We start from the raw sequence: 13,379 nt of genomic DNA on the forward strand, positions 1-13,379 counted from the left end.
AGTGCTCTAAGAAGAACTGAACTTGGGATTTAAAAACACCAAAATATTCTGTGATATAAAGACTGCAGAAGATGAAGAAGCCACATCTTCCCCATAACCCCATCCCAGAATTTCTGCAGTTTCTCTCTTGCATACGCCTGTGCAAGTGAGGCGACTAGGCTCCCCAAAGGCTGCCCGAATTCCACTCTGCCAAGTTTTCAGTACAGAAAGAACATGTTAAATAATAAATGTGAGTTTGAGTGTAACTAATAAAATTGGAATGTTAAAGAGCAGCATGCTTTTGAAAAGCAACCTCCTTGTGAGAATGCTCCCTGCTCAAGTCCACGGGAAATAATTCTGAAGGGAGTGATATTAATTAGTAATATAATTTATCTTCTGGAAGCCCTTTCCTTTGATAGCACTGTGGCACAGTTCATAAGCTTCCAAGCGAGTGCTCAAAGAAAATGGTTAACCACAATTTCTGTTTTGTTTTCCATCCTTGAACAGATAAAAGAGTCAAATTTATTTCAGTATATCTGAGTTTTATACACGTATCACATGGCGGAGGATTATGAAGATATAAAAGTGTATTTATGGAGAGTTTTCAATGAAATGGTAAGATGCTTATGATGTAATCAAAGGAAAATAGAGCAGTATCCAAAATTAAATTCATGGCCTCTGATCTCAGATTTCTTGGTTTCCGCTCTAGCTCTGCCATATACTAGGTATGGTACCTTGGCAAGATACTTAACTTTCCTGCTTTCAGTTTTCTCATCTAATACGATGAAGGTAATAGTAAAAATCATTGTGTTCAGAATAGTGCCCAGCATATACTCCATAAGTATTAACTGTAATTATTATTATTGCATATTCACAATATTGCCAAGCTTGTAAAAGAAAAATGCAAGGTGAGGAGGAATTGCTGGAAGGCAGTAGCCAAAATGTTATTAATATTTGCTTCTGAATGGTATGTTTATGGATAATTCTTTTCTACAGCATTACACTTTTCTGTAAGTATTCTTTTGTAATACAGTTTAAAAATTAAGTTTTGTGCCTACATGGCTTGATGGAAATTGAGGTGGAAATCTGGAATAGGTTAAAACTTACAGCACACTATGCTACAGCATTAATGAAATATTAAGAATTTTATACAGATGATGCGATAGAATTCACATTTATCTTCTTTCAATTCTAACACAATCTAACTAAACAGTATTTTTTAAAGTTTAGCCAATGTCAGTTCTACATTCGGAAAAAAAAGTCAAATGTTTATTACGATCTTACAATTTTGGCCTACTAAAACTAAAAATGCTTTATTTTTTAATTTGAAAATCCCATGCAAAAATCCCAAAGGTGCCTTTCATGTTTAAGCTTTAATTAGCAACCACTTTGGTCTCTGACACATATTGTGCAGATATTGAAGTGTTAATATTACTGAAGCTTGATTACAAAAGGCAATGATTAATTTTAAAGCAGACTAAAAAGATATGCCCTGATTACAAAGGAATGATTAAGGCGGAATGTCAGACGTTGCACATTTAGAGCAGTCTTTGCCACAGTCAAAGGATAAGACGTTGCAGTTTATATTTAGAATCACGGGTACTTAGTTCTTCATAGTGCCGGGTGTTTGTGTCTCGGAGAAAGATCACCACAAGTCCAAGTACGGCCTTAAGACCTTTGGGGCCCCCTGGCCGAAGCGAAGGCCCTGACGCAGACTGGACCCAACGAGGCGCCGTAGTTCAGTCCCCACCCGGCCAGGCCAACCGGAGGCCCCTGCTGCGGCCTGCAGGAAGGGCTCCAGCCCACGGGGTTGTTAGCGAGTACACGGATGACCGTGAGACAGAACCCTGTGAGGACGGTCGCCCGAAAAAGAGAGGGGGTGGAGGGGAAAAGGCCAGAAACACCGAGGGGTGCCGCCTAGGCCGGCTCAGGCGCCATACCTGGGCGCCTCCATTTTTATTTGCCACCGGCAGGGACAGGAAACCCGCGACGGCCCGGAGCCTCGACGGGGGGGAGCTGCGTTCAGTCGGGGAACGAAAGCCGGGCTTCTGCCCCAGGCAGGGCGAGGGTGCAGGGTGCGAGGGGGGTGAACGGCTGTCCTTTGTTGGCCTCGCCCATCCCGAGTCGAGGCCAGCCCGGGGATAGCCCCGCACCGTCCTCCTTCCTCACTCCGCAGTGCCCCTCGCGCTCCTCGCCCGCAGGTACCGAAAGGCGTCGACGGATCGGCGGGAGCCCGGCCCGAGATGAGTTTAGAGTCCCTGTTTCGGCACATCATCTTCTCGGAGCATCAGGCCGAGGAGGGTCGCCGCGTGATCCGAGAAGGTGGGTGCTTCGGTCGCCCGCTGGGAGGTGGGGGGGGGGGGGGGCCCCTTGCCCCCTCCCCCCCAGGGGGGGGCTCAGAGCGAAAGGCAGCCCCCAGGGCGCGGCCGGAGAAGGGAGGGGGCTCGGCTGTCCCCGTGCACAGGCCTGGGGACTCCAGAAAGCTAGAAGAGGTGTTTAAGGATTTCCTTTGTATTCCAGTGAGGTCCGAGATAAACAGATGTCGTGAAGAAATGAAGAAAGCAGCCGAGCTGCTGAACGAGGAGAAAGCCAAGTTGGAATCTAAGGTAGCTGGACATGGAGAGCTTGAAAAAAAAAAAAATCTATTCGAAATTGCCTTTTTGAAGATATTTTATTATTTAACCAGTTGTCCTTCAAGTAGGAAGCGTACCCCTGGGCTGGTTAGTGCAGTGCCTTCTTGCTGGATAATATCCCAAACTCCAGGTCCAGGGACACTCATTCCAGCAAGGCCCTTGTCCCAAGGAAACCAGCTTAAGGAATGGAGACTTGATGGTCCGTGGTGTGGGATGGTTGACTTTTTAAAAGAGCCCAATATCCCTGGAAAAAATAATTGCTCAATAAGTAGTTGGTGCAGCGTATACGTTTTAAATAGTAAATAATTGAAGAAGTGTGCCCTGTTGATGTAACAGTAGGAATGTGACTTTCCATCCAGTCTCTGCCTTTTGTATTTTTCAATTCTCTAACACATTTGGGACATTTCTTTCATCCTAAAGTGTAATTGTTTCACTAGCATCTCTCTTTTCTGCATCATTTGGAAAGTTATGTTATTTAAATAGAAGCAAGGCAATCCAGTGGCTTCCTGAAGGAAGATTTTTGAAGGGTGGGTAGAATTCTGGAAAGGCAGAAATAAGTAATAGGAGAAAAGTACTGGGGACAGAGAGAGGAAATGAATGAAAGGGAGACATGCCCAAGGCATATTGGGAGAGAAGTCTAGTCAAAGCAGAGAGCGGCTATCTGGGAATAGGACGAAAGCATTCCAGGCTTTTGATCAGGGAGCGGTGTGATAAAAGTGGTTTTAGGAAGATTTCTCGGAGCCCTGGGAGGAGGGGAGCTAAGAACATCATCCAAGCATGCCCTCAGGATAACCTTGCCTATGCGGGAAGACAGGACGACAGTCATTCAAAAATATTTATTCAACACCTAGAGATAAACTAAGTGAGCCCTGCGCAGTGGGAAATCTGTTTGAGGAAGACTGTTTGCTTAAAAAATGTTTATTTTAACTGACGAGGGTGAGGAATTTCTAGCTTTCTTTGTGAACAAAGTAGTCATCGATCCCTTCTCTACCTGGTGAGTTTCGGCTCTTCTGCCAGGTCTTACTCAAATGTCACCTGTGAAGCCCGCCCTTGGGCAGCTTAGAAATTTTTTAAATTACAGTTCAGGGTACCATGTTAAAATTAAACAAGAGTACTTACTTGAATTTGTGTTTGTACCCCCTCACTGTTTTGGAAGCAACGTATTTGGAATTTTTTTCTTAACCATCTTATGTTTCCAGAGCTTATGTCCAGGGCCTCGCCCCTAGTTTACTTTGGTGTTTGAATGAATTAATGATTACTAATAGTAAGATAATAGGGAGAGTGCTGTCCTTTAAAATAGAAGTTTGGACTGTTACTCAAGTGAGACCCTAGGTCCTGTTTTGCTTGTGAGTAGCAGATAAAGTAGCTGGGAACACTATAAGCTGATGGGAAGGGCAGAGCTTTAAGAATGTCATGACGTAGCTTTCTTTTTCTTGAAAAAGAATTCAGATACTTAAGCATTGGTAACTGGAAACTAATGGAAGTAATAGGCAAAACATACAAATTGGTAATACTTAGCTGATACTTACTGAGCACTTACTGTATGCCGGGCACTATTCTAAATGCTTCACCCATGTTAACTCCTTTAACCCTGCCAGGAATCCTGTGATGAGGCACCATTATTAATCTCCCTTTATGGGTGAGGAAACACAGAGGTTAACGGACTTGCCCGTGATATATAATTAAAAACAATTAAGCTACCATAATGAAAGTAACATCTGAGTAATGACAGAATATTTTACTAAAACGGATTTCTTGAGCTCTTCTTAGACTTTTTTTCTTCATAAAATCCACATGTAATAATGTATCTGAAGCTTTTGCAGTTAGTTTAGGGCAGATTTTAAAAGGTCACTTATGTAAGTTTTTCAACAAAATGTATTTTTCCCAGATTGGTGAAGATACTGACCTGACAGATAACAAATATTAAAAAATTTGCTCTTTATATGTCTTCTTTGAAAAAAAAAATTGGTTTACTCTTTGTACTATTTTTCTTTTTTAGCAGCCTGTTTTGTTGAAAATGGAAATGTAATTTGTTGCTAAAATACACATACATAAAAATGTTGACTCAAATATTTATGCTTGAGAAAAGACAGAGCAAGTCCTTAACATTGTTTAGAAACATCTGCTGAAATTTCTAATTAATATAAGCTCTTAAATGTGGATTGTTTTTTAATCAGCTCATATACATGGGTAATAGTATGATTGTATCTTACTAATAAAATTAACATAAAAGGTTCACCGTTTCATACAATACTAATTTGTAATTGAAATAATTTAATTTATAATATAGTCAAAATGGTGTGTGTGAGTATGTATGGATAAAGATTTTAAAAGTGGAACCACAATTATAATGTAGATGACTAATGGGAGGAACTGAAGAAGTAATCATAAATTGATTTCTTGTATCTTTTATTCTCAGAGTTAATTATATGTCTGCCAATAACAATGAAAATATATTTACTTGAATATTTGACTTGGCATTTATTGACCAATTTATCAAGTGGAAGCAGCATTGGGAGAAACTTGAACATAATTTGAATAGGCCAGTGCTTTGTGCTGTTTGTACGGTGATACATTCAGACAATATTTGGGGCACTTATTTTGGAAGTTGCTTGTGGTCAAAAAATGTATTTAGGAAGTGCAATACTCATTTTTTTTCTGTTCTGTAAAACCCAGGTAGCATGTAATTAGAACTTGAATGATAGCATTTGCCTTTCAGGGCTCGATGAGTCCTTTAGAATATGTGGTTGCAAAATCTCAGATTATGTAGTATGCGTACTTTGTGAGTTGGAGAGCTGCAGTATGGCTGGTTAGGTTTGGTAATACGAAAACAGAAAGACAAGAATATACCCTGGATTTGCATTAATGCTTACCAATATACCTAAAGCCTCTGATAAAGGTTTTGAGGTATGGATGGCAGAGCAAATCAAAATTAAGGACTCCCAGAACATTTGTAGTTTCTTCTAAGCATCTAAAAGTTTTTTTTTCTGTTTTTAAAATAGTATATAGTTAAAATTTGACTATTTAGTCTGAATAAACATGTTATATAAAACCTAATGTAACGCTATACTGTCTCAAAAGAAAGTAAATGGTAGAAAGCTATTTTGTTTAGTTTTTCCTCTCACTTTTAACTTATATAAACATTATAACAGTAATAGGGATGGCTCCCCAGGTGGCTCAGTGGGTTAAGCCTCTGCCTTCAGCTCAGGTCATGATCTCAGGGTCCTGGGAGGGTCCTGGGATCAAGCCCCACATCCGGCTCTCTGCTCAGTGGGAAGCCTGCTTCCCCATCTCTCTGACTGCCTCTCTGCCTGCTTATGATCTCTCTGTCAAAAAAATAAATAAAATCTTTAAAAAATTTATAACAATAATAAAATAGTATGGCATGAATTTTTTTAAATTCATTATATTGAAATAAACAAGTAACTTAAGGTGACTTCTTTTACTTCAAACTGGGCCCAGTCCTTTTTTTTTTTAAGATGATAAAACCCCTGCCAGTTAGCAGGTAAAGTCATGTCTGTTAGTACTCTACTACCTAATTAGGGAAAGAACAAAATCACAAGTTGTTATCATTTATAATACTGAAATAGAGTTTTGTTATGATGGAGATTTTTCTTTTTGTAAAAGTTGCATCAAGAAAAATTTATATCCTTCTTTAATTTAAATAATTAAAAGTTACTTAAAAACATAAATAAAAGAACATTATTTCTTCCCTGTAACATTGTTTAAATAGCAGTACATGTGATTTACTTAATCCCAATTTTAGAAAATAATATGAAATTCTGCTTATCAAAATTTAACACATTCCTATGTATAGATTCATTAATTGTGACCAGGACACTTCACTTAGTTGTTTGCACTTTTTCTGACTTTTTCACATTAAATTCTTTTAAGGAACATCCCTCCTGTCCTAAACATGTACAGCTGATTTCTGGAAAATGGTAGTATAGAACTTTGGCTTATTGTCTCTTTTACATTCACTTCGGTCATATGTACAGTTCCATAGTCAATGTATTTCTGAGGTTGGAGTCCATTCTACAGAGGACTTTTCTTTTACACTCAAAGTACTTTCTAGAGGTTTGGTGGATGTTTTCTTTACTCCCCAGTGCTAATTCCAGGACATTTCTCTACCTGTTTATGGTAGCTTATGCTATGTTCTACCATCTTTTCACCACTGCTTTTTTCTGTTATCCTGCTAACTCGCTGGGTACTCTCCTTTGCCCTTAGAACTGGTCATTCCACTCTTCCTCCTGACCTCTGTCCTTTTTTTTTTTTTTTTTACTCCCTGGGCAACAGTGCAACTCCAAGTGACCCAATTACCTGCTACAGTGTTGGCAATTCTGGCAGAGACTGGATCTAGTAGTCATGAATGTGAGCCTCAGCTTCCATGGAGACTTCCACAGGGTCTGGAAATACTACTGCATTTCTTTCTCACTCTAAGGACTATTTCAATCTTCACTTCTATATTTGATCCTGTCTTCTGAACTACTTAACTCTCAGGAGATAACTTTGCCTTTTGTTTCAGAGAAAATCGAAACCATCCACCAGGAGATATTTTATTTTCCCCCCTGCTGATCTCCAGCCCTGCCTAAGTGAAAACCCATCTTCTCCCATTTTCTTCCTTTTATCAAGGAGATGTGCTTCCTCAACAAAGGACAATTCTATCTATGCTTCAAGTGCCATCATCTTCATTATCATTCTCATGGCCATTGTTACGCATATTAGTGGGAAGGGGCCTATAGAAAGAGGTTGAAAATAGACTAGAGAGAAAATACAATCCGTAGTTAAAAGCCCATGAGGAGGTGGAAGGAGGTTGGGTGGGACCTAGAACATAAGGTAAGAATTAGCCTTAGATGAGAGGAGTGAGATTTCTTTTTCTTTCTTTCTTTCTTTTTTTAATATTTCATTTATTTATTTGTCAGAGAGAAGAAGAGAGAGAGCACACAAGCAGGCAGAGAGGCAGGCAGAAGCAGAGAGAGTAGCAGGCTCCCTGCCAAGGAAGGAGACCATGCGGGACTTGATCCCAGGACCCTGGGATCATGACTTGAGCCGAAGTGGGCTTAACCCACTGAGCCACCCAGGTGTCCCGGGGAGTGATATTTCTGTTGTGAAAACAAAATAAGGGGCACTTGGGTGGCTGAGTCAGTTAAGAAGCTGCCTTTGGCACAAGTCAAGATCCCAGGATCATAGGATCCAGCTCAGCATTGAGCTCCCTGCTCTGCGGGGAGTCTGCTTCTCCCTCTTCTTCTGCCCCTCCCCCTGCTCCCTGCTCATGCTATCTCAAATAAATAAATAATTTAAAACAAAAACCCCAAAAAAACCCCTGAAAGTAGTAGGTATTGAGCACGTCATTACTGTAAATCAGACCTTATGCTAAGCATTTACAAACCTTAACTCCATTAACTCTCTCAAGCACCCTGTGAGATAGAATTATTCCATTATTCATTTGAGAAAATTGAGATCCAGAGAAATTTAGTACCTTGCATGAGGTCACATCATCATCATCATAATAATAAATGGAAGATTTGAACGTATATGGGGTTAACTAAATGAGTCTCCTTTTTTTTTTTAAAAAAAGATTTTATTTATCTATTTGAGAGAGAGAACACAAGCAGGGGGAGGGCGGAAGGAGAAGCAGACTCCCTGCTGGGCAGGGAGCCTGATGCCAGGCTGGATCCCAGAATCCTGGGATCGTGACCTGAGCTGATGGCAGACGCTTAACCAACTCAGCCAATAAGACACCCCCGAGAACCCTCACTCTTAGCTGCTGTAGTGTAGCATACAGAGCAGAATAAGGAAAGGGTGAGGTTATAGGAAAGTTTGGAGACAGTGACAGGAAACTAAAAGCATGGTTCTCTGAAAGCCTAGCTTTACTAGTTCAACAATTTTGACGAGTATGTGTCCTATGTGTTTAATGAAATTATTAATAAGAATGTTTTATTTCTTTGTTCATCTGCTTTTACTGTTAGGTGGCCTTATGCAAGCCAGGTAGCACCACGAGTTAGTAGAAGTTTCCCTGTCATCACAGGGGCTCCTCATTAGTAAAGATCTACTTTAGTCAGGCAGCAGGTTAGCCCCTGAGTGTTAAGAGGCCAGTCAGAAGCACCACCCCTTCCTTAGAAGGCCCTCTCAGTTTGGGTGGTTTTGGCTGCAAATAATAGAAATTCCGTTCAAAATGGCTTAAACGTATCGAGAAACGATTGGCTTAAATATTTGAAAACCCAACCTCTGAGTCCACCATTAAATCCTTTGGAATTGCATCAGGTTGCTTGTTAACAAAAATGTAACCACGGTGGCCTTACCGAATAAGGGGTTATTTTTTTCTGTGTTACAGAAAGTCTGGAGGTAGGAGATCCTTGGCCATTTATTAAAATTGCTCAAGAAAGTCGTGAAAGACCGCGGTATATTCTTTCCATCCCGCTATGCTGAGCATGTGGCTTTCATCCTTGTGGTCACAGCACTGCTCTGGCTGCGGGCGTCCTATCTGGATCCAGGAGGAAGAAGAGGAGGGCATGGAAATCAAAGGACTTCTCATGCGGCTTTATCATTGTTGTGGTGCAAGGAAAGCCCTCTCTAAGGGCTTAGTCCTGCATCCTAAGGATTAGAATTTTGTCACATGGCCAACCTTGGAAAGTGGAGCCTAGGAATGTAAATACTTTTAACTGGATGCGTTACTGCACTGAATAAAATTGGAGTTTTGGGGCACCTGGGTGGCTCAGTGGGTTAAAGCCTCTGCCTTGGGCTCAGGTCATGATCCCAGGGTCCTGGGATCGAGCCCGCATTGGGCTCTCTGCTCAGTGGGAGCCTGCTTCCCCTTCCTCTCTTTCTCTGCCTGCCTCTCTGCCTACTTGTGATCTCTGTCTGTCAAATAAATTTTAAAAAAAAATCTTAAAATTGGAGTTTTATTAATAAAGAAGAATGGCAGAATGCTTGTCCTTATGTTCCCCTAAAAGTAACTAACAACTCCCAGAGCCACATGATTTTACCTTCTAAATCAGGGAGAGAGAAAAGGAAGTTTGTTTGAAGCTTTCTCTAAATTGCAAAGGAATTATCCTCATCGGATACCTTCTCTATACTTTCTTTCAATAGCTGTGATCAAAGGTAGTAAATTCTCCCAAATTCAGTGGGCTGTCTAGGGATAGTACAGGTTTCCAAAAACCAATAGTTAACCAAGGAAAGGAGGAATGCATTTTTGGGAGGCAACCACATTGACTACAAGAAATATTTCAGTGGTCAAAGCCAGAATGACCATGTAGAGAAGCCCTGTTGTTGGTTGGAATATGTAAGGTTAATTATGTTTATCGTTTAATCTTAGTATGATTTGTCATGTATGCAAGGATACAGTGCAAGATTTTGTAAGTTACCCCTCAGTCAAGCAAGAGTCGTTTTATGTTGGAGTCCTAAAAAAGCCGTTATGTTATTACATGCACTTAAAATGCCTTTATTTTGAACAAGAGCTCAATGAGAGTTTGAGATGTTTGAAGGAATCACCTGATTGAATTGATTTTTAAAAAGTAGACAAAGACAGTTAACAGATTCAGTTATTATTCCTGGGAGTATGATCTCAGAATTCTAAGTGCTAAATGTCATTGTGAAAAAGCCACTTAATAATGACCCCCCCCAAAAATCCACAAATCTTGAAAACATAATATTATGATAAAAAAACAACCTATAGAAGGTACATAAGTATGATACCATTTAAAAACACACAAAACATCTATGAGGGATTATAAATTTATAGTGAAGTTTAATGACATGCATGGGATGATAAGTAGCAACATCAGTAGTGATTATCTCTGATGGGGGTTGAAAGATAAATGTAATTAGGGAAGTGTATACAGGTCACTTGAGCCATACACATAATGTTTCATTTCTTAAGCTGGGAGTGGGGACATAGCTATTATGTGACTTTAAAAAATAAAGATACATTTTGTAAGTTACAAAGCAGTATTTATAGTTTACTCAATATAGTCTATTCAAAAAGTTATACAGTCATCACCAATTACAGAACATTTTCATGCCCTTAGCAGTTCCTCTCCATCTCCATCAAACCCCACCAGCCCTAAGTCACCACTCGTCTACTTCTGTCTCCAGACGTGGCCTGTAAGTGGAATTCTAGGATAGCTGGCCTCTTCTGACTGGCTTCTTTCACTGAGCATGTTTTCAAGGTTCATCCATATTGTAGCATGTATCGCTACTTCATTCCTTTCTATGGCCAAAGAATATTCTATTGTATGGATATACCAGATTTGTCTATCCATTCTTCAGTTAATAGACATGGGGTTGTTTGCACTTTTTAGCTATTATGAATAATGTCACTATGAATATTTGCCTGTAAGTTTTTGTATGAACATACATTTTCAGTTCTGGGTATTCCATCCAGGAGTGGAATTTCCGAGTCTTATGGTTAGGATAGGTTTAACTTTTTACGGAAATGCCAGACTGCATAGCAGCAGCACCAATCTTACTTGCCGCCAGCAGCATCCCAGGCCTCCAGTTTCTCTATAGCCTCATGAACACTTGGGATTTTCTGGGTTTTTATTTGTTTTGTTTTTGTGTTAAAGCCATCTTAGCAGGTGTGAGACAATATCTGGTTTACACTTTGGTTTTGGTTTATATTTCAAGTTCCTTAATGACATTAATGCTTGACGTGTTTTCAGGTGCTTGTTGGCCATTTGGCATATCTAGTCGTAGGATGAGCTGTTTGATTAATGGTTGTGTCCATGGTTCCAATTCTTTTATTGGGGGGCACTAGTCTCTGAGTAGTGATCGCTCTTCATACTGATAGAACTGAAATGATTACATTTCTAATTGAAGTGAAAAATATTACATGTAGCATTTATTGAACTCCTTTTTCTCAACTTTGTTTTCATGATCTTAAGAAAATTCGAAGAATATTTCATGGTAATAGCAGTTTAGAGCAAACTCCATAACAGTATGCCAGATAGCGTTTCTATTTGGAAGTTCCTATAAAATAAATCACAAAAGTTGCACACTTCCTGGCTTGGGTCCACAAAGTGGAAAATCTACTGCACTGTTTCTAATTGTATAAAATCTCCACCAGTGTGCCTATTTCTTTCTTCTCTTCTCTTGTGTTTTCTTTCTTCTCGTTTCTCTTTTCTTTTCTCCTTCCTTTCCTTTTCCCTTCAAAGAGCTACTCTAAGTAAATTGTTTAGCCTGAAATGTTAGAAGTGTTCTCAACAGGAAAAAAACAAAAAACAAAAAACAATAAAACAACTTCCTTTCCAGGAACTGACAGAAGGGTTCTCTAAATAAAGAACAGTAGTAAGTTAGTGGCTCAGTGTGCAGAAGGCATGAGAGTACATTTAGTTTGCTAACCTCCTAAAACTACACAGCACAAAAGATTGCCCTTTCAAAAGTTGGCCTTTTTGCGTTTTGTGATTTCTTAGAAAATCAATTAACTGTGTTCCTCATTTCTAAATATCTCCAATCACACATTGGGTAATTATTCATTCAACAAACATTCATTAAGCAACTTCTGCATCACACCATGAATAACTGGAAATAAATTACATAATGATTCTCTACCTGAATTTGAGAGTTGGCATCAAACAGCTTCCATGTATAAACTTAACTGTAAACTCAAAATTCTTGATGTTCTCCTTTCTAAAAAAAAAAGTTTGTAATAACTTTTGATGTTTTCTGTGTGGTTCTGTAAAGAAAACCTCTTCATATCTGTCACGAGTTATTGAAGCATAAAAATAGATGAGGGCACAAGATGTCCTTAGAGAACAGCACTGGGCATTTTTGTGGTGGTAGTCTGTTTTTCTAAGGGTGTTTGCCTTTGCAATGGGTTCTTTTATTCTGGAATCTGTAAACCATTCTTTGACTTCAGGGATTTTGCACTGCTGTCTCCTCTGCCTGCAATGCTTCTTCCCACAGCTAGGGGTGTCTTGTGACTACTCGCTTCTTTTAGGTCTCTTTCAGCAGGGTGGCCAACCATTCCACTTTGGAATGTGAGACTTTACGTCAAGACATGCAAATTTTGATAGCTCTTTACCTGAGGTTACAGTTGCCACTTGAGAGCTATGGTTTTTAAAGGAAACTCCCCCTTTTTTTTTAAAAAAAAGCATTTTTCTTTTTTTTAGATTTTTATTTATTATTTATTTGACAGGCAGAGATCACAAGTAGGCAGAGAGAGAGAGAGAGAGTGAGTGGTGGAAGCAGGCTCCCTGCTGAGCAGAGAGCCCAATGTGGGGCTCGATCCCAGGACCCTGGGATCATGACCTGAGCCGAAGGCAAAGGCTTTAACCCACTGAGCCACCCAGGCGCCCCAAGAGCTATGGTTTTTAAAGTGTACCTGCAACCTAGGCATCCCCAAGACTCCCTCAGGAGGTCTGTGAGGTCAAACTATTTTCTTAATGATGGGAAGGCATTATTTGCCATTTTCACCGCGATTGCGCACACATTGATGGTAAGTAAAGGCGATGATGGGTAAAACCGCTGGTGCTTAGCACAAATCAAGGCAGTGGCACCCAACTGCTCTAGTAGTCCTTGTCTTCTTCACTGCTGTAAGCTCACAGTAAAGAACAGAACCCACCAGTTTCACTACACACCTTGATTGCTTTGAAGTTGACCATTGGGTCTGTGAGTTTTTAATACCGTGTGTGATGAAATGGAAGTTCACATAAAGTACCTATATTCCAAAGTACAATGACTGTCTCAAGGGAGAGTACTTACATGTTTGAGTTACAAAATGAACTAACCTTATTTTTCTTTGCCCTCCCCTGGAACACCATTTTTACT

The 13,379-nt window shown here is 39.9% G+C and overlaps 1 protein-coding gene across 1 annotated transcript in view; it reads left to right on the forward strand.

Annotated features, from left to right (window-relative positions):
• Positions 1-2,222: 2,222 nt before the first annotated feature.
• CCDC172 (coiled-coil domain containing 172) overlaps positions 2,223-13,379 on the forward strand; it is a 52,877-nt gene continuing 41,720 nt past the window's right edge. Inside the window, exons 1-2 of the mRNA XM_059395930.1 lie at positions 2,223-2,301; positions 2,500-2,585. Coding sequence (XP_059251913.1) covers positions 2,223-2,301; positions 2,500-2,585 — 165 coding nt within the window. The remainder of the gene's footprint in view (positions 2,302-2,499; positions 2,586-13,379) is intronic.

This window comes from Mustela nigripes, chromosome 4 (genome assembly GCF_022355385.1).
Source record: "Mustela nigripes isolate SB6536 chromosome 4, MUSNIG.SB6536, whole genome shotgun sequence".
Classification (NCBI taxonomy): domain Eukaryota; kingdom Metazoa; phylum Chordata; class Mammalia; order Carnivora; family Mustelidae; genus Mustela; species Mustela nigripes.